The sequence below is a fragment of the Carcharodon carcharias genome, chromosome 5 (assembly GCF_017639515.1).
Source record: "Carcharodon carcharias isolate sCarCar2 chromosome 5, sCarCar2.pri, whole genome shotgun sequence".
NCBI classification, from domain to species: Eukaryota; Metazoa; Chordata; class Chondrichthyes; order Lamniformes; family Lamnidae; genus Carcharodon; species Carcharodon carcharias.
Window position 1 is genome coordinate 163252947 of NC_054471.1, and position 20191 is coordinate 163273137.

Sequence of the window (20191 nt, forward strand, 5' to 3'; positions counted from 1 at the left end):
CCATTCTCGCCCCATTGAAGCTGGCTTTCCCCCAGTTAATTTCTTTTACTCTGGATTGTTCCTTTTCATTTTCCATAGTCAACCTAACCGTTATGATACAATGATCACTGTTCCCTAAATGTTCTCCCACTGACAGTTGATCTACTTGGCCCATCTCATTTATAGGGAACAGGTCGAGCAGTGTCTCCTTCCTCATTGGACTGGACACATAATGCTGTAGAAAATTCTCTTGCAGGCACTCTAAGAACTCTTGCCCCTCTCTGCCCTTTACACTACCACTAGCCTAGTCTATATTTGGATAATTAAAGTCTCCCATTATGGATAAATAAAGCCTCCCATCATAAGTACTCTATAGTTCTCTGTAATTTTCTTGCAAATGTGTTCCTCTACATCTTTCCCACTAGATGATGGCCTGTAGACTACCCAAACAATGTGATTGCATCTTTTCTTGTTCCTTAGCTCTAGCCAAATATTATGTCCTAGATCGCTCTAGAACATCCTCTCTCTCCAGCAATACAATGTTCTCCATAATTAATATTGCCACCCCTCTCCCTTTCTTTCCTTTCCTATGTTTCTTTAACACCTTGAATCCAGGAATATTTAATACCTAGTCCTGCCCTTATTTAAGCCAGGTCCCTGTTATAAACACAACATCATTTTTCCATGTGGCAATCTACACTCGTCACTCACTAATCTTATTTACCACACTCCACATGTTCACATATATGCACAGTAACCCTAATTTAGGCTATTACTTTCTACCGTACTTTGAACCCAATTAATAATTTACTATTCCCTATTCTAGTGCTATCTGTCTCTCCCAATATTCTGAGCACCTTGGTATTCCTCCCTTATGTTACCTACTGGTTCCCACACCCTTGCCCAGTTAGTTTAAGCTCTCCCAAATAGCACTAGAAAATCACCCTGCAAGGACACTGGTCAAGGCTCTGCTTAGGCCTTTACGGGTCCCAGCTCACCTGTGCACATTCCAATGTCCCAGGAATCTAAAGCCCTCCCCTTCTTTCACCATTTTTCCAGCCTCGCATTCGTCTGTTTTATCCTCCTATTTCTACACTCACTTGTGCATGACACTGGGAGTAATCCAGAGATTAAATTCTGCCTGGGCCTCATCCTTCTTTATGCCTATATCGTTGGTACTAATGTGGACCATGACTGCTTGCTGTTCACCCTAAACCCTCAGGGTGCTCTGCAGCCATTCAGTGACATCCTTGACCCTGGCACCAGGAAGGCAACATACCATTGTGGATTCACACCTGCGACCTTGGAAACATCGCCCCGCTCCCCTATCAAATCTCCTATCACTACTGCTCTTCCAATTTGTGCACCCCCACTGTATAGCTGAGCTAACCATGGTGCCATGGAATTGGCTCTGGCTGCACTCCCCAGGTGAACCATCACTCTCATCAGTATTCAGAACTGAACACTTGTTGGAGAGTGAGATGCACTCAGGCAACTGCTGCTTTACCTGCCTGTTTGGTGGTCACCCTCTCTCCTTGCATACTCTTGAGCTGCGGGGTGACCATATCTAGAAACATGCTATCCACGAAGTTCTCAATGTACCGCAGTGACACCAGCTGCTGCTCAAGCTCCAAATCCCCAAGTTCAAGCTGCTATAACTGATGACACTTCCTGCCCATATGGTTATCCGGGACATGAGAAGTGTCTTGGAGTTCCCACATACCACAGGATGTGCACTCCAGAGGTCAGAGCAGCCCTGCCAATCCTCTATCTATTAGATAATAAACCTTGCTGCTACCAATAAACCTTACTATTTAATAAAAGAGAAGGCTCACCAGCTACTCACTTCCCTTCTGTTATTATCACTTAAATATATGGAAGCTAACTGATTGCTTTACTTAAAATTTTTTTAAGTTTTTAATCTCCCAACTACTTAGCCTCAGTCCCTAACTTTGGAGATAAATAATTAAAAAGAAAATATTTGCATGGCTATGGGGAAAGAACAAGAAAGTGGGATTAATTGATTGCTCTTTCAAAGAGCCAGCATGAGCATGATGTTGGGAGACAATAGGCTTCTACTGTACTGTAAGATTCTATAACTCTACATAGAATGCCCTATACATTACAAACCTTCTTCCACCTCCTCTGCAGAAGTTACTTACTTACCTGGCAGGGGAGAGACCTTCATCGCGTTTCTGCCAGGGAAAGAGCAATGGCTATAACCAGTCAAACCCCTTACCATGGGGTACCTAACACCATCCGAGTCATGGTGAAGGGCAGCAAGCAAGGAACAGGAATGGATAGGACCTTCTTCACAAAGAGGATCCTATTCAAGCTGTGTGGTTTTGAGGCTGCGGATATCTACTGTCTCCAGGATTTCCCCAGCGCTGGTTTCTTTGATGTGACCTTCAAGCATGTGGCAAACTCCTGAAGTTGTTTGAGGAAAAGAAAGACCTGCCAGAAATGAAGATCCTGACGGCGGAGCCGCTCTTTGTTCTACCGTTGCATCATGAACGGGTTGCGACGGTGCATCTGTACAACCCCTACGTCCCTGTTGCTGACATGCTCACCTTCCTTACCAGGTACTTCGATAAGGTTGGGATCTGCACTGAAGTTAAAGATAATTTGGGGATCTGGACATGTAAACGCCAGGTTAAGGTAACGCTCAAGACCGACGGTAAGGGAGCCGTTTTCCACCCCATTTCCAGATTCGCTATCGGGGGAAGCCGTGGTTACCTTGTCTACGCTGGGCAACCCAAACTTTGTCGCTCATGCGGCAAGTCTGGTCATGTGGCGGCCAATTGCAGTGCTGTCCTCTGCAAGAACTGCAAAAAGGAAGGGCACCAGACAAAAGATTGTAAACAGGCTAAGTGCTGCAACCTGTGTGGCGAGGCAAGTCACCTCTACAAGACCTGCCCCAAACGTTGCCGTACTTATGCACAGGCAGCTAAAGCCAACGAGGGGGAAGCAGAAGAAATGCCTCGTGTCACACCAACCACCAAGGCCCCCCAGGGAAAACATCGGGACAAAGGAGGACACAGAGAGAGACAAGGTGAAGGAAAAAATTGAGGCAGCAGACAGCCAATCAACAGCACTGCCCCCGGAACCACCCACTCCTCAGGAGAGCGAATCAACGGAGGAGGACGAGGCAGCAGTGGGAAAGCAGCAGGGAGAGTGGCAGCTAGTGAAGAGAGCCAAAAGGAAGAAGGGGCTAAAAAGAAACCAAGCCACTTCCCAGACAAGAGTCAAGAGGCGTCTCCTATCCGACACGGATAACAAGAGCAGCAGCTCTTCGGATGAAGAAGTGCCAGGGCGGCGCTAACAGAAGAAGCGGCAAAACGCTAGGGAGTCGGAGGACGAGTCACCCAAGCTCCAGAACATTGGTGACAATGAGGAGACCAGCGCACCCCAACTTGGCTCACAACCCAAAGAGGCCAGTGCACCACAACCCCAGGAATCTGGGAGCAGTGAGGCGCTCAGCGCACCCCAGCTCCGGGAAGCCGGGAGCAGCAACGCCCCAGAGGGGGAGAGGATTGGAGAAGCTTCTCCAACAGAGGACATTTCAAACCCCGCTCTCTGCACGGACCCCCAGATGCCACCCGAGCAGAACATCTCCAATGGGGAGGTTCAGGACGCTTTCCTCAGCCCATCCCAAGTGAAGCAATTTGAGCACACCACGGGCATGAAGGAACTCTCAGAGACAACAGGTTTGGTAAGTGACTAACTGCTTTAAAATGGGTGTAAAGATTGTATCCATAAAGGTGCGTAGCATTAAATCTACTACGCGATGTGTTGCGACCTTGGACTACCTTGCCAAGGTCAAAGCTGACCTGCTGTTTCTATAGGAGTGTGCGATACCGCATCTCAGCTCCTACAGGCAATGGTCACGATGGTGGTCCCATGGGCCATCGATCTGGTCGGGAGGAAACGACTCTCGTTCCTCCGGCCTAGGGATTCTGCTGCGGGGAGGCAGCTTCACCGTCTCCCAGGTTAAGGAGGTGGTGGCCTCCTCGTAGCAGACGTAATGTATAAGAATGCTCCACTCCGTTTAATTAACGTCTACGCCCCGTCACAAGGGGCTGAGCGGCTGGAGGTTTTTCAGCAGCTCCCACTGCTGCTGGCAACCTCCAGGCCGGTCAATCTGGGCAGTGACTTCAACTGCATCATCGATGCGGTTGGACGATCCGGCAAGGCCGACAGCAGATTGGACGCTACATCCAGATCCCTGATGGAAACAGTAAAGGATGCCAAGCTGCACGACGTCTTCAGCAACCCTGCAGATGGAGCGCAGCGTAAATACACCTGGTCGCGGCCTGACGGGTCCGTCTGTTCCAGGATAGATTTCCTGTTTGTGTCCCGTGCATTTGCAGTCAGATCCACCGACGTCAAGCCGGTGTTCTTCTCTGACCACTGCCTCCTACTGGCTGACTGTCACTTAGAGAAGGACCAGAGGGTTGGCAGGGGGGCATGGAAGCTAAACGTGCAACTGCTGACCCCAGAGAACATTGAGGAGCTCAAGAGGGAATACAAAGGTTGGAGAACCATGAAACCCCTCTTTGAGTCCCTGACACACTGGTGGGAAGCGATCAAGGGAAACATCAAGAGGTTTTTCGTCCTCAAAGGCACCCAGAAAGCTAGAAAGGAACAGAGGGAAATGTCCCGACTCCAGAAAAACATGCAGAATCTGCTCTGGCTGCAGTCGATGGGGGTCGATATCAAGGAGGAACTCCAAGAGGTGAAGAGCCAGCAAGCCTCGCTCTTTGCCTCGGAGGCCTCCAAGATCATCTTCCGTTCCAGAGTCCGCTCCGTGGAGCAGGATGAGACGTGCTCACGTTTCTTCTTCCAAAAGGTACACAGAGAGAGCTCTATGATCAGCAGCCTGAAGGAAGAAGACGGCTCAGTTAAGTCATTGCAATCTGACATTTTGAGGATCAGCAAATCCTTCTATGCCGGATTATATGACCTGAAGCCCACAGACAGCATGGCCTCCCAGTCCTTCCTGTCCTCTATCACGGAGGTCTTAGATGACAGTACACAGGAGAGTCTGGACAAAGCGCTAACTCCTGACGAACTGACTGAGGCCCTTGAGTCCTTCGAGAAGAGTAAAACTCCCAGAAGCGACGGCTTGCTGGCAGAGTTGTATTCGGCTCTGTGGGACTGGATCGGCCCAGACCTGCTAGAAGTGTACGACAGTATGCTCCTGGCCGGCATTATGTCAGAATCCATGAGGAAAGGCATTATCACCCTCATCTACAAGCACAAGGGGGAAAGGGAGGAAATTAGAAATTGGTGACCCACTTCACTGTTGAATGTGGACTATAAGATTCTGTCCAAGGTCATCGCCAATCGGGTCAAATCCGCTCTGGAATTGGTGATTCACCCTGACCAGACCTGCACTGTGCCGGGCAGGAAGATCTCTGACAGCCTCGTGCTGCTCAGGGATACGATTGCCTATGTACAGGACAGGGGTGTGGATACCTGCCTCATCAGCCTGGATCAGGAGAAGGCCTTTGACAGAATATCGCACACCTACATGGTGGATGTGCTCTCCAAAATGGGGTTTGGGGAGAGAATTCGCAATTGGATCCAACTGCTCTACACTAACATCAGTAGCACAGTCTCAATCAATGGGTGGGAATCAGATAGCTTTCCTATTAAATCTGGAGTCAGGCAGGGCTGCCCTCTCTCGCCTGTTCTTTTCGTGTGTTGCATAGAACCCTTTGCTGAGTACATCAGGAAGGATCCGGGCATAAGAGGAGTGACGATCCCAGGTAGTGGAGGCACTCAGATCAAAGTCTCCCTGTACATGGACGATGTCGCCATCTTCTGCTCTGATCTGCTGTCGGTGCACAGACTTATCCACATCTGCGACCAGTTCGAACTGGCCTCGGGAGCCAAGGTAAATCGTGGGAAGAACGAGGCCATGTTCTTTGGGAAATGGGCTGACCGATCCTTTGTCCCCTTCACTGTCAGGGCTGATGGCCTGAAGGTGCTGGGGATATGGTTCGGAGGGACCAGGGCACGCGTTAGAAACTGGAAGGAGCGAGTGTCTATGGTGAAAAGGAAACTGGGCATGTGGGAGCGACGCTCCCTCTCCATTGCGGGTAAGAACCTGGTCATTAGGTGTGAGGCACTCTCGCTGTTGCTGTACGTGGCGCAGGTCTGGCCCATTCCATACTCCTGTGTGGTGGCGATCACCCGAGCCATCTTCCGCTTTATCTGGAGGTCAAAAATGGATCGTGTCTGCAGGGACACGATGTACAAGCCTCTAGATAAAAGGGGAAAAAATGTGCCCAACATCGCCCTCATACTGATGGCCACCTTTGTGTGCGGTTGCATCAAGCGGTGCGTAGACCCTCAGTTTGCAAACACCAAGTGTCACTACATGCTGAGGTTCTACCTGTCCCCGGTGTTGCGAAGGATGGGTCTGGCCACGATGCCGCGGAACGCTCCAAGTAGTTGGACCGTGCCGTACCACCTGTCCCTCGTGAGAAAATTTATGCAGAGAAACACCTTCGACCACAAGTCCGTCAGGCAGTGGTCGGCACGTAACATCTTAAAGGCCCTGAGGGAAAAGGAGAGGGTGGATCCTGTGGGATGGTTCCCTGAGCAGACTGACAAAGTCATTTGGCAGAATGCCTCATCACCAGAACTTTCCAACAAACAACAAGATGTAGCTTGGCTGGTGGTGAGAAAGGCCCTCCCTGTAAGATCCTTCCTACACGCCAGGAGTCTCACCCCCTCTGCACGTTGACCTCAAGGAGGCTGTGGTGGGGAAGAGACCGTTGTTCACCTCCTTGTAGATTGTGTCTTTGCAAAGAAGGTCTGGAGAGGGATGCAGTGGTTGCTGTCGAGGTTCATCCCGAGCAGTTCTGTGACAGAGGACTCTGTGCTCTACGGGCTGTTCCCAGGGACACACACCGAGACAAACATCAACTGCAGCTGGAGGATCATCAGCTCGGTGAAAGACGCTCTTTGGTCTGTCTGAAACTTGTTGGTTTTCCAGCGCAAAGAGTTGTCCCCGACTGAGTGTAGCAGACTAGCACTTTCCAAGGTCCAGGACTACGTGCTGAGGGACACAGTTAAGCTTGGGGCAGCCGCCGCAAAGGCGCAATGGGGAAGGGTCGCTACCTAAGACCTTTCTGCCACAGTGCACTGGGGGGCTGGGAACTGTAAAGAGCCCATCAGTCTGTACAGATTAAAATGTATGTCTGCCAATGATTGAAATATTCATTGTTTTTTCTGATACACCTTGTGTTTTCAGTTTGTAAAAGTTGAACCTTTGTATTTTTGTGATGGTGATTTAAAAAGTTTTGAAATGTTTTTGAAGATTTATGAATAAAGTATATCTTTGCAAAAAAAAACCTCCTTTGCAGAAGTTTTGGACCTTTCACACCAAGTAAGGAGCATTTTTCATGTCATCGTGCACTCTGCTAGACTATTTCCTTAATCTAAAAGCTCTTCAAAAAGAAAAGTTAAACCCTTGAATAATCTGCTACTCACCGCTGGTTTAGATGCTGTAGATGCCCCAGCCAAGTCTTCCTGAGTGCATTTCGCAACTCATGGTGGTGTCGAGCTGACAGTATGCCAATCAAAATATCATACTGATCTGCTGTCCACTCTGGAAAAAGAAAATTAACACTCAGGAGAAGTAACAGAAAGAAAGAAATTGCATTTATATAGCACCGTCCATGAAATTAGGACATCCCGAAGCACTTTACAGCCAATTAAGTACCTCTGAGAATTCTTCTGCTGTTCTTTAAATAGTACCATTGGATCTTTCACGTCCAACTGAGAGGGTGAATGGGGCCTCAGTTTAATGTTTCAACTGAAAGATAGCACCTTTGACAGTGCCTCCCTCCACTGCACTGGAACAGTCAGCCTGGATTATGACCTCAAGTCTCTGGTGTAGGATTTAAACCACAACCGCTGCATCGGCCTTATATCAGGAGATCTTTTGAACATTATAAATATTTTCCCCCAAAAATATACTTTATTCGTAAAATTTGTAAAGGTACATTATGCAACAGTTCAAATTTAACATTACAGAAAGTGCAAAACAGATTAGTTTCTTCCAACACAACATCTTGCACTCTGCCTCACTATGCTTAAAATTACGGGTTCTATTTACAATATTCATTTCATGTCAAACATACAGCTCGAGGAATTTTACACTGTTTCCAGCCCTTCGGTATCGATGGGCCTTATACAGTAGCTTTTTCAGCAGCTGCCCCAAGGTTTAGCACACATAACTTATTGTAACAGTTCCTCTGCATAAGATATACACCATGCTGTTTGTGGTTCAAGGCAATGGTGAATGGGTAGGGGAGTGAGTCTAATTGGATAGCTCATTCAAAGAGCTAACACAAGAACGATGAGGTGAATGGCCTCCTTCTATGCTGTACAATTCAATATGGAAGTAACAAAACACTCAACAAATTTGCATTGTCAGTTGTCTTGATAATCTTGGATAACCTTCAATATTTCTGGATAATTTACCCTGTTTAAAACAGATGCTATGTGCAGGCACTGACTGAAGTCCTTTATATCATACTGAATGCATTGAACTACAGTAAAAGGTCAAAGAACTCTAGTTTCTCATGCTTACATACAGTAATTTGTTGCATTTATATAACGTCTTTAACATAGCACTTCACAGGGAGTGATCAAATGAAATATTACACTGAGCCATATAAGGAAATATTAGGATAGATGACAAAAAAACCAACTGACATGGAAAAAGAATGAAAATAAAAACACACAAGAAAAAGCAAAACACTTTTAATGAGGAAAGCAAATTGCCATTTCCTTTTATAAGAAACCTATTTGAGATGGATATGTCCCGGGTTCCCAAGCATCTATTTTATGACTATGAGCAGAGGCTCATACAAAGTCACAAATTTTGCCCTGAGATCTGAGTTTCTTGGAATGTCCATTGACACCACTCTGTCAGCTAATGAGTTGGAAGTGGGGTGGGACTTACAGCAAACAGAGTCTATTTTGCAGTGAACAGAGTATACTTTATGGTTTAATTAAACAGTCTCTATGCAGTAAGTCGATTTCTTCAGCAAACAGCGAAAAGCATCAGTATACTCAGCAGTATTTGTTTGGTCAGCAAACAACAAGTCTAGTTACAAAGAGTCCCTGTGAACTGCAGCAAACAGACGTCATAAGCAAAATTGCAGCAAAGTCTCCTGATAAAAGCAGGATTATATCTTCAGCAAATTGTAGTTTGGAGGACAATTAGATTATACAAATGAGCATAATATCAATCCCAGTCACTTACAACAGCGTGGCCTCCAGGTGTGACTGACCCAATCATCTCTAATCTAACCGGGACTTATGCTGTCACCATATGCAGCCAGTATTTTATTCTGTTAACTGAGAGCCGGGCATGCTAGTAGCGTGGCCATAATTTTTAGCCCCAAATCATGTCAAAAATACATTGCACAACTGACAGTGAATATCAGCAATGCTGCCTATTTTACTGCTGAAATCCCCATATGTGCACATACAATTATAACTTAACCTTAACTTATATTTATGTATTTATGTCTCAATATCAATTCTTTACATTTTGAGCTTTACCAGCAGTATAGAGTTGATTAATCAGTGCCTTTAAACACTATCAATGCTTTTTTTGATATCCTTCTTTAAGCCTCCAGCTGGCAATGAGTCAAACCCTCCTCTTGTTACTGGTACTTTAAGCAGCTGAATGGATCAGATTGAAACAAATAAGGAGTTAACACTAAAATGTTTTGAATGTCAAGTAGAGAGTTTATCTTTTATGCTCTCTGCAGAAGCCATGATGCATATTACAAGAAGTATATCAATGTGAAGAAGGGTGGCATTGGTGGTGTTTCAATGTTCCTGATGGGCTATGTTATCCTCAGCTACATTTGGGGATTCGACCACGTTACTCATGATCGCTGGAGGAAGTACCACTAAATGGTGCTAATACATCACAGCTCAAAGTCACATTAGAAGGTGACAAAATCTCTCAGCTGGACCAGTGAATTGCAATTGTTTTATTGAATGTTTATATTGTGTTTGTGTTTTTTTTACACGAGTTAGTGACAAGTAAAACTCATTGTTAGTTACCTTTTAAAAAAACATTTGGCAATTGATTGATCAACTGTGTAAAGTGTCTGTGATGCTCAGCAACACACATCACCTGCACCAGTCAGATAGTGATCATCAAGGAGACTGACCAAATCCATCTCTTGAAGCACATCCTATGACTTCGACACTGTCCACTCTAAATGATGAATGGAACCTGTTTCCCCATCCACTATTGTTGCGACCGTGATGTCAACATCCAATTTCACATGTGATACAAAATGGTATTGCAGTGAGGATGTAGTTCATTAAACCCAATGGTACAGCCTGTCACTCAGAAAGGCTAATCTTACCACAGTCTTTTTTGAAGCAGAACCCGCAAAATCTGATTCTCTCCATTAGGATAAAAAAATTAGAAAACCTTTTACTTAAATCTCCAAACTCGTCAATGCATATCTTGGTAGGAGAGAGAAAAAAGGCCTAGGTGAAATATTCTACTGAAGAGAGAAATGGGAGGGTGTGGGGAGGTGCTGTTTTCCTTAGAGCAGAGAAGGACAAGGGAAGATTTAATGGAGGTGTTCAATATATATCAAGAGTTTTGATAGAAAAGATGGAGAGAAACTGTTTCCAGTGGCAGAAGGATCAGTAACGAGGACACAGACTTAAGGTAAATTTGCAAAAAAAGCCAAGAGGGGAATGAAAATAATTCTTTTTACACAGTGGCTTGTTACGACATGGAAGCACTGCCTGAAAGGGTGGTGGAAGCAGATTCAATAGTAACTTTCTAAAGGAAATTGGAGAAATACTTGAAAAGGATGAAAGTTCAGGGCAATGGGAAAAGGTACTGGAGTGAGACTAATTGGATAGAGGGCTGGCACAAGTACAATGGGGCAAATGGCCTCTTCTGTATGATTCAATACAGAGGTAACAAAACACTCAACAAATTTGCTTTATCAGCTGTCATGCTAATCTTGGATAGTCCTCAGTATTTTCAGCTAATTTACCCAGTTTAAAACATGTTTAAAACAGATCGGGAATTAAAAGTCTAACGATGACCCTGAAACCATTGTTGATTGTCGTAAAAACTCATCTGGTTCACTAATGTCCTTTAGGGAAGGAAATCTGCCATTCTTACCTGGTCTGGCCTATATATGACTCCAGACCCATAGCAATGTGGTTGACTCTTAACTGCCCTCTAAAATAGTCTAGCAAGCCACTCGGTTGTATCAATCCGTCAAAAAGTCTAAAGGGAATGGAACCAGACGGACCACCTGGCAGCAAACTAGGCACCAGAAATGACAACGGCAAACTCATCCCTGTCGACTCTGCAAAGTCGTCCTTACTAACATGTGTGGCCTAGTGCCAAAATTGGGAGAGCTGTCTCACAGACTAGCCAAGCAACAGCCTGACATTGTCATACTCATGGAAACATACCTTACAATGTCCTAGGCACCACCATCACCATCCCTGGGGATGTCTGTCCCACCGGCAGGACAGACCCACCAGAGGTGGCGGCACAGTGGTATGCAGTCGGGAGTGAATTGCTCTGGGAGACCTCAACATTGACTCTGGGCCCCATGAAGTCTCATGGCATCAGGTCAAACATGGGCAACGAAACCTCCTGCTGAATATCACGTACTGCATCCCCACTCTCAGCTGATGAATCAGTGTTGAACACAACTTGGAGGAAGCACTGAGGGTGGCAAGGGCACAGAATATACTCTGGGTGGGAAACTTCAATGACCATCACCATGAGTGGCTCGGTAACATCACTACAGATCAAGCTGGCCAAGTCCTACAGCACACAGCTGCTAGAGTGGGTCTGTATCAGGTGGTGAGGGAACCAACAAGAAGGAAAACCATACTTGACCTCATCCTCACCAACCTGCCTGCCACAGATGCATGTGTCCATGACAGTATCGATAGGAGTGACCATCGCACAGTCTTTGTGGAGACAAAGTCCCGTCTTTACATTGAGGACACCCTCCATCATGCTATCTGGCACTACCACCGTGCTAAATGGGATGGATTTCGAACAGATCTAGCAACTCAAGACTGGGCAACCATGAGATGCTGTGGGCCATCAGCAGCAGCAGAATTATACTCAACCACAATCTGAAACCTCATGGCCCAGCATATTCCCTACTCTACCATTACCATCAAGCCAATAGATCAACCCTGGTTCAATGAAGAGTTCAGGAGCACATGACAGAAGCAGCACCAGGCATACCTAAAAATGAGGTGACTACCTGTTGAAGCTACAGCACAGGACTACTTGCATGTCAAACTGCATAAGCTGCGAGTGATAGACAGAGCTAAGCAATTCCACAACCAACGGATCAGATCTAGGCTCTGCCATATCCAGTCATGAATGGTGGTGCACAATTAAACAACTCATTGGAGAAGGAGGCTACACAAGTATCCTCAGCCTCAATGATGGAGGAGCCCAGCACATCAGTGCAAAAGATAAGGCTGAAGCATTCGTAACAATCTTCAGCCAGAAGTGCTGAGTGGTGATCTATCTCGGCTCCCTCTGGAGGTCCCCAGCATCACAGATGCTAGTTTTCAAACAATTCGATTCACTCCACATGACATCAAGAAATGGCCGAAGGCACTGGATACTGCAAAGGGTATGGGCCCTGACAACATTCCGGCAATAGTACTGAAGATTTGTGCTCCAGAACTTGCCGTTCCCCCTAGCCAAGCTGTTCCAATACAGCTACAACACTGGCACCTACCCAGCAATGTGAAAATTGTCCAGGTATGTCTTGTACACAAAAAGCAGGACAAATCCGACCTGGCCAATTACTGCCTCATCTTCAGTAAAGTGATGGAAGGGGTCATCAACAGTGCTATCAAGCAGCACTTGCTTAGCAATAACCTGCTTACTGATGCTCAGCTTAGGTCCCACCAGGATCACTCAGCTCCTCATCTCATTACAGCCTTGGTTCAAACATGGACAAAACAGCTGAACTCCAGGGGTGAGGTGAGAATGACAGCCCTTGACATCAAGGCCACATTTGACCGAGTATGGTATCAAGGAACCCTTGCAAAACTGGAGTCAATGGGAATCAGGGGGGAAACCCTCCACTGGTTGTAGTCATACCTAGCACAAAGGAAGATGGCTGTGGTTGTTGGAAGTCAGTCATCTCATCTCCAGGACATAAGGAGTTCCTCAGGGTAGTATCCTAGGCCCAACCATCTTCAGCTGCTTCATCAATGACCTTCCTTCTATCATAAGATCAGAAGTGGGGATGTTTGCTGATGATTGCACAATGTTCAGTACCATTTGTGACTCCTCAGATACTAAAGCAGTCCATGTCCAAATGCAGCAAGACCTGGACAATATCCAGGCTTGAGCTGACAAGTGGCAAGTAACATTCGTGCCACACAAGTGTCAGGCAATGACCATCTCCAACAAGAGAGAATCCAACCATCACCCTTTGATATTCAATGGCATTACCATCACTGAATCCCCCACTATCAACATCCTGGGGCATACCATTGATCAGAAGCTGAACTGGACTAACCATATAAATACTGTGCTACAGGAGCAGTCAGAGGCTAGGAACTGTACGACGAATAACTCACCTCCTGACTCCCCAAAGCCTGTCCACCATCGACAAGACACAAGTCAGGAGTGTGATGGAATACTCTCCACTTTCCTGGATGAGTGCAGCTCCAACAACACTCAAGAAGCTCAACACCACCAGGACAAAGCAGCCCGCTTGATTGGCCCCCATCCACAAACATCCACTCCCTCCACCACCAACGCACAGTGGCAGCAGTATGTACCATCTGCAAGAAGCACTGCAGAAACACACCAAGGCTCCTTAGGCAGCACCTTCCAAACCCACGGCCACTACCGTCTAGAAGGACAAGTGCAGCAGACACAAGGGAACACCACCGCCTGGAAGTTACCCTCCAAGCCACTCACCATCCTGACTTAGAAATATATCACCGTTCCATCACTGTCACTGGGTCAAAATCCTGGAAGTCCCTCCCTAACAGCACTGTGGGTGTACCTACACCACATGGACTGCAGCAGTTCAAGAAGGCAGCTCACCACCATCTTCTCAAGGGCAATTAGGGATGGGCAATAAATGCTGGCCTAGCCAGCAATGCTCACATCCCATGAATGAATAAAAAAACACATATCCCTTCTTATCTGAACAGTGAATTACAATTTATGTTGGGAAAGGGTGCTTCCAATTAAAGGAGCTCACCTGCCCACTGTACAGTATTTTTTTCCCCTTCTTCCTCTATTGTTCCTGTTCCATCTATTGTACCTGGCTGAGAGGAGTTGTCATTCAGCCGTCCCTCAATGTTGCTGTGAAACCAGTAAGTGACACGGGCATCCCACTGTGATTTGATTTAGTTTACCATTTCTGCCATTTCTCACATGATACCCCAGCTGAGATTGTGAACTCAATGCACACAGGCATGAACCCATGTCCCTTTGCTCAGGGCCATTCAGTAGAAATTGCAACTCACTGCACTGCTGTCCTGAAAAAGGAAAGCTTTCCCTTATACTTGGAGGAGAGATAAAGACCCATGTTTGCAAAGAATTTTACAGCAAAGATGCAGCCATTCTGCCCAACTGAGTGTTTACACTCCACACAAGCCGCTTCCCACCACTTTTCATCACACCCCATCAACATAGCCTTCTATTCCTTTCTCCCTCATGTACTTATCTAGTTTTCACTTAAATGTTTTACTAAAATTACATTGATATACCCACAGTTTGTAGCATTTCTTTGTCACCGAAAAGAATGTGGCTAATAAAACTAACTAGTGTACAATACTTTCTCTCTCATTCACTGTTCAATTCTTCTCCAATTATTTTCTCTCCTGATTCATACTCTCTTATTCTTTCTATCTTTCCTCAATCTCTCCATCTCTGATTGGTAAGCGTTCCTTGAACTTTATCGGTGAATACAATTTGAATATGACAGTGTTGTTCAACTCTTCATCATCCTCTAATGACTATAAAGAGAAACAAGAAAACGAAGAAGGTAAAAACAAAACAAGTAACAGAATATTATCGTCTTCCCACCTCAGCTAGTATCACTACCTCTTCGAATCATTTGGCTACGTTTGAGACATTTACAACTTGAATTTTTATAAATGAAGGATTTATGACATACCCTACTACATGTTGGAAGAATTTTTAAAATCTTTTTGGATTTTGTTCTCAACAAAATACTGAACAATTCCAAGACCATATTATGTAACTTGAAATGACACACACAAACAATTTTGTTGAAAGCATTGCATTGTTTGAAGTAGTCTTTCATCTCAGTTTTTTTTAAGAATCATAGAGGAGCGCAACTCTTCACTGCAATCCATGAACATACCATTCTGCAGTGACCAGGGCATTCATTAATAATTGGTCCCAGTGTAGCAGGCTAGTTTCCCTCTACTCTTCAGTGGCGATGGACAGATAGATGACAAATGGATGCAAATCAGGGAAATACATCTCCCAGGTGTACTTCCCCCAATCTGTGCCCTTTGAACCCCAGGCACAGGGCCCACGAGGTGTCCAGGGCTCTCCCAAGGAAAGCTTCAAATACTATTTCTCAGCACAGTGACATGTGCAGTTGCTCACAATCTGGAGGAGACCTAATCAAGTAGGATTGAAAGTCCAGGTTGTACAGTTTAAAAAGAGTAGGATTATTAATTTCAAACATCTGTCATAGTAATACAAAAACAAAATACATGGATGCTGGAAATCTGAAATAAAAACAGAAAATGCTGGAAATAATCAACAAGTCAGGCCTTTTGTCAGGTGACTTCAAAGGTCATTGACCTGAAGCTTTGACATTATTTTTCACAGATCCTGGCCTGCTGAACGTTTCTGTTTTTACTTGTTACAATAAGATTTCTGCTAGGTATGAGGGTTTAAGTCATGTGCATCATAGTCAATGCTAAAAATACACAGCCAAATCTACTCTAGTCTCTCGCTCATCACTTAATATTTGGTTGTCAAGCATGCAGAGCTTTATAGAATTTAAAGGTCATCCAGAATTCAAGAGATAATCTGTTCAGTGGAACAAACAGAATAAAATATCTCAGTGCCCTGAGAGAGGCCAAGGTGTTGATAGACTTGTGACAACACACTCAGAGATCTTTCACATTGATGGGAGACATTAATATATTACATCACATTTTTATCACTTTGAAGACAAACAGGGAATTCAGTTCAACCAGTCTATGCTGGTGTTTATGTTCCATATGTGCTTCCTTCCACCTCTCTGTGTCCCAACACACCAGCACATCCTTCTATTCCTTTCTCCCTTGTCTGCTTGTCCGTCTTCCCCTTAGATCCATCTATGCTCTTTGTCTCAACTACTCCAGTGGTAGTGAGTTGCACAATCCTATCACTCTCTGGATAAGGATGTTTCTCCTGAATTCCCTATTGGATTAGTGACAATCTTATATTTATGGTCCCTGGATTTTGGACTCTCCCACAAACAAGTATGTCTTTCTTTTTCATAAGGGCCATTCAACTTCCCTGTGCTTCTCCTTGAATATATTGTACATAACTGTAGCTTGCACTTTGTACTAAAACGTCACCTTTTTTGTCTCCCTCCTGCCAACAAGGAAATTTGTTAGCTGTGTGAAAAGAGGTGCCTCCCTGATGCTCCCTCATCTCCCCAGTATTGTCTAGGAGACTTGTTTGAGTTGTGGAAGAATTAGAAACAATAGCTTTCTTTCAGTTCCCTAGTGCTTCTCCTCCCCAATCCTGATATTCTATTATTTTGCTCCCGCCTCTCCTGAGGACAGTGTCCACTGATGTATTGGGCTAGCATGCTGAGCAAAACTTCCCCCGTTCTTCTGTGAATCATATCATGGGATCTTTTATGCCTCCCTTAGAGGGCTGAGTGTGTCTCAGTTTGTTTCATTTCAAAGATGGCACCTCTGACAGTGCAGTGCTCCCTCCGTACTGCATGGGACTTTCAGCCTGGATTATGGACTCACCACTCTGTGGTGAGAACAACACAGCTGACAGTCTTAGGAATCTTCAATGAATAAATTTTAAAGCCTGACTCACCAGCACTTCCGACCCTAAATTTCAGCGCTTTTTATTTATATTTGGAAAGCGAAATTTTCAAATCCAGTGTGGAAAAATCAAATAAGTGGGCAGGAGCAATGCAGAACGCCCATCTACTTAATATCGTTCATTTTGTAAAAAAGATAACGAGTAATGATTATCACTGGGACACAAATAAGCACCTACAGGACAATAACGTCTTGGCCTAAATAGCCAAGTGGTTATGGTACTGGGTTTGTAACCCTAAGATCAAGAGTTCAAATCTCACAATGGCAAACTATGAAACAATGTAACTTCATCTGAAACAGATGGAAACAGGTTTACTCAAAAAAAGAGTATCAAGAGTTCAAATCTCACAATGGCAAACTATGAAACAATGTAACTTCATCTGAAACAGATGGAAACGGGTTTGTACTCGAAAGAGTTACAGGACAATAACCACGCGCTTTACAGCATGGAAAGTGCTGGCTGGATCAGTGCGTCACCAAGTTGTCCAACAGAGCGCAGGCGCAGTACAGCGGCTGCTATGGGGCGGAGCATTAACAGTGACATCACCTCGCCCGACGTCATGTGCGACGGCAGGTAGGGGGCGGCGCAGTGATGTCACGGGCCCCCCTCCACGCGCAAGGCGGTTGGCGGATATTTGACGGTTAAATTCACCATTACCTCGGAACTGGACGAAGCGGCCGGGGCTGCAGTCAGGCCGCAGACCGAAAGGGACAATAATGGCGAGGACACAAAAGCAGGCCGCCGCTAGCACAGCTACGTTCCGCATTGATTGTCACGAAAGCGCCGCTTCTAACCGGTCCCCCTGCCGGTTAACGGCCAATCGTCGCCTCCTCCTGCTACCGCAGCCCTCCCCCCTCCACAGACGGCGCACTGAGAGGCCGGCCCGCCAACCGTCCGCCCGGTAATGCACAGCCGTACTTTGCTTGGTGCACTCTGGGAGTTGTAGTCCGGATATTTGGGAACCTGCTGGTTAGGCCGTCAGGTCAGGCGTTGAGCGTGATGACGTTGGGTGCTGCGGACGCACGAGGGTAGGGTGGATGTTGTCGCTCAAATGGGAGTTGCTGCATTAGAGCTTAAAGTTAAAAGCTGGAATTCCTTTGGTCTACTTGAGGCAGCCGTGTTTCAATGGGTAGCATTTTTACATAAAGTAGGAAGCTGGGGATTCAAGCCTTGAGAACAAAATCTAGGCTGATACTCCAGTGCATCACTATTGGAGGTACTTTTTTATTTGGATGAGGTGTTATCTCAAGGCCCCTTCTGCCCCTTTGAATAGACATAAAAGATTCCATGCCACGATACAAAGATGCTAAATGTGTCTTTCTTGCACAATAATTATCCCTCAACCAACATCACAAAATTATCTTCTTGGTTGTGGGATTATGTTGCCATATTTCCCACATTATGACAGTGATTACACTTCAAAATGTGCTTCCTTAGCTGTAAAGTACTTTGGCACAGCCTGAGGTCATGAAGGTTGGTGTATAAATGCATGACTTCCTCTCACAGAGAAAAAAACAACCCAAACGTTTTATAATTGAACATTTCTTTAATAGCTTCACAATCCTTACTAGTTACCAAGCAGAAAATGAACAAAAACACTAACCAATTTGCTTAACCCAGTCATGAAATAACAAACTAAGGTTTGGACCTGATCTCCTAATCCAGATCGGTACGAAATAAGTCCCAAGTACAAGTCAATGCAGTTGTCCTACAGCAATGCAGCACATTCTGACCACCTGACGTCAGTGAAGCACATTAGACAAAGGCTCATTTCTCCCAGAAAACACGATCAAAGTAGCAGAAAGAACCAGTAAATGAATAAAGCTTGACCTTTACTCTGGAGGTATCCTGCAAAACGTTAGCACTTAGAATACACGTCTGAACACAATTAACACGTACAATTTATTCATACAGTTACAGCTCATTTTAGATTTCTTTCCTCCTTGTCACTATTTCCTTGAATTTCCTGCCCTCCCCCTCTTCCCAGCAGCAAGTCACATAGGGGAAAGGGATATATTTTCACAAGAAATTACATTGTCACTCCAAGTTGCAATTGGCCACTCCACTCTTCATGTGAGCCTGGATTCTAATAACAGACTATTTAATTACAGAAACTATTACAGCCAGGCTTGATTCTGTCCTGTATCTACATTATTTCACATTCACTCCCCCCGTCACTGACGTACTGTCTGCGCTGTGTGTCCTATCCACAGGATGCACTGCAACCTCATCAAGGCATCTTCGGCCGCACCTCTACCACCTGGAAGGAAAAAGGCAGTAGGCACATGGGAACACCACCACCTGCAAGTTGCCAAGACACACACAACTCTGACTTGGAACTGTTGGCATTCCTTCATTGTAACTGGGACAAAATTCTGAAATTCTCTGCCTAACACCACTGTGGGGACAGCTTTACCACATGGATTGCAGTGGTTCAAAGAAGATAGCTCACTAATGTAGATCAGTGAGCACAGGAGTGTTGAATGAATGGGGTTTGGTGTGAGTTATGACACTGGGTATGGGGAGGAGGTTTACTTTACATTGAAGCTATTTTGCCCCCAAATGCTGATATGAAAAGCAATTGAAAATTATGTTGGGCCTCCAGACTGCTGAGTAGATGTCCTGACTAATTCAACTCCTTTTAGCTGCCAGTCAACTGGCTGGGGAGCTGCATCCACCCTGCGCTGCCTTTGAATGGTTTTGGAGATTTTTGGTTGAATTCCAGCAGTGGGGTCGACAATCTAGAACTAGGCATGTTGAAAATCTACTGGGTGAAGAATGGGTACGTTGTCCTACTGGATCTTCTCTATCTAGCAGGTCTCTGAGGGGTGGATTTTACATCAGGTAAACAGACCATGGGGTGGAAATTTGTCTTGGGAGCAACAGACATCTATTTTTTTTCTGCAGTGCATGTTTGGTTAAGTACATAGGCCCTTTAAATTTTTTTGGGTGGCAACTTAAAGGGGCACAGCCCACACGGGAACTTTTAGGTTTTCTGTGGAGATTAGAGGGAACATTGCTTATGAGGTAGCACAAAATGGATAATGAATCTGCAGCCATTGCAGTCACTGGAAAAAAAAATGGGGCAGA

The 20191-nt window shown here is 45.4% G+C and overlaps 1 protein-coding gene across 2 annotated transcripts in view; it reads right to left on the bottom strand.

The window, feature by feature from the left end:
* b3galnt2 (beta-1,3-N-acetylgalactosaminyltransferase 2) overlaps positions 1 to 18025 on the bottom strand; it is a 39143-nt gene extending 21118 nt beyond the window's left edge. For both annotated transcript variants that reach the window (XM_041187451.1, XM_041187450.1), the window contains exons 1-2: positions 17759 to 18025; positions 7483 to 7600 (exon numbers count right to left, since the gene is read on the bottom strand). In XM_041187451.1, the coding sequence (XP_041043385.1) occupies positions 7483 to 7600; positions 17759 to 17867 (227 nt within the window). In that variant the 5' untranslated portion in view covers positions 17868 to 18025. The remainder of the gene's footprint in view (positions 1 to 7482; positions 7601 to 17758) is intronic.
* Between the last annotated feature and the right edge of the window lie 2166 nt (positions 18026 to 20191).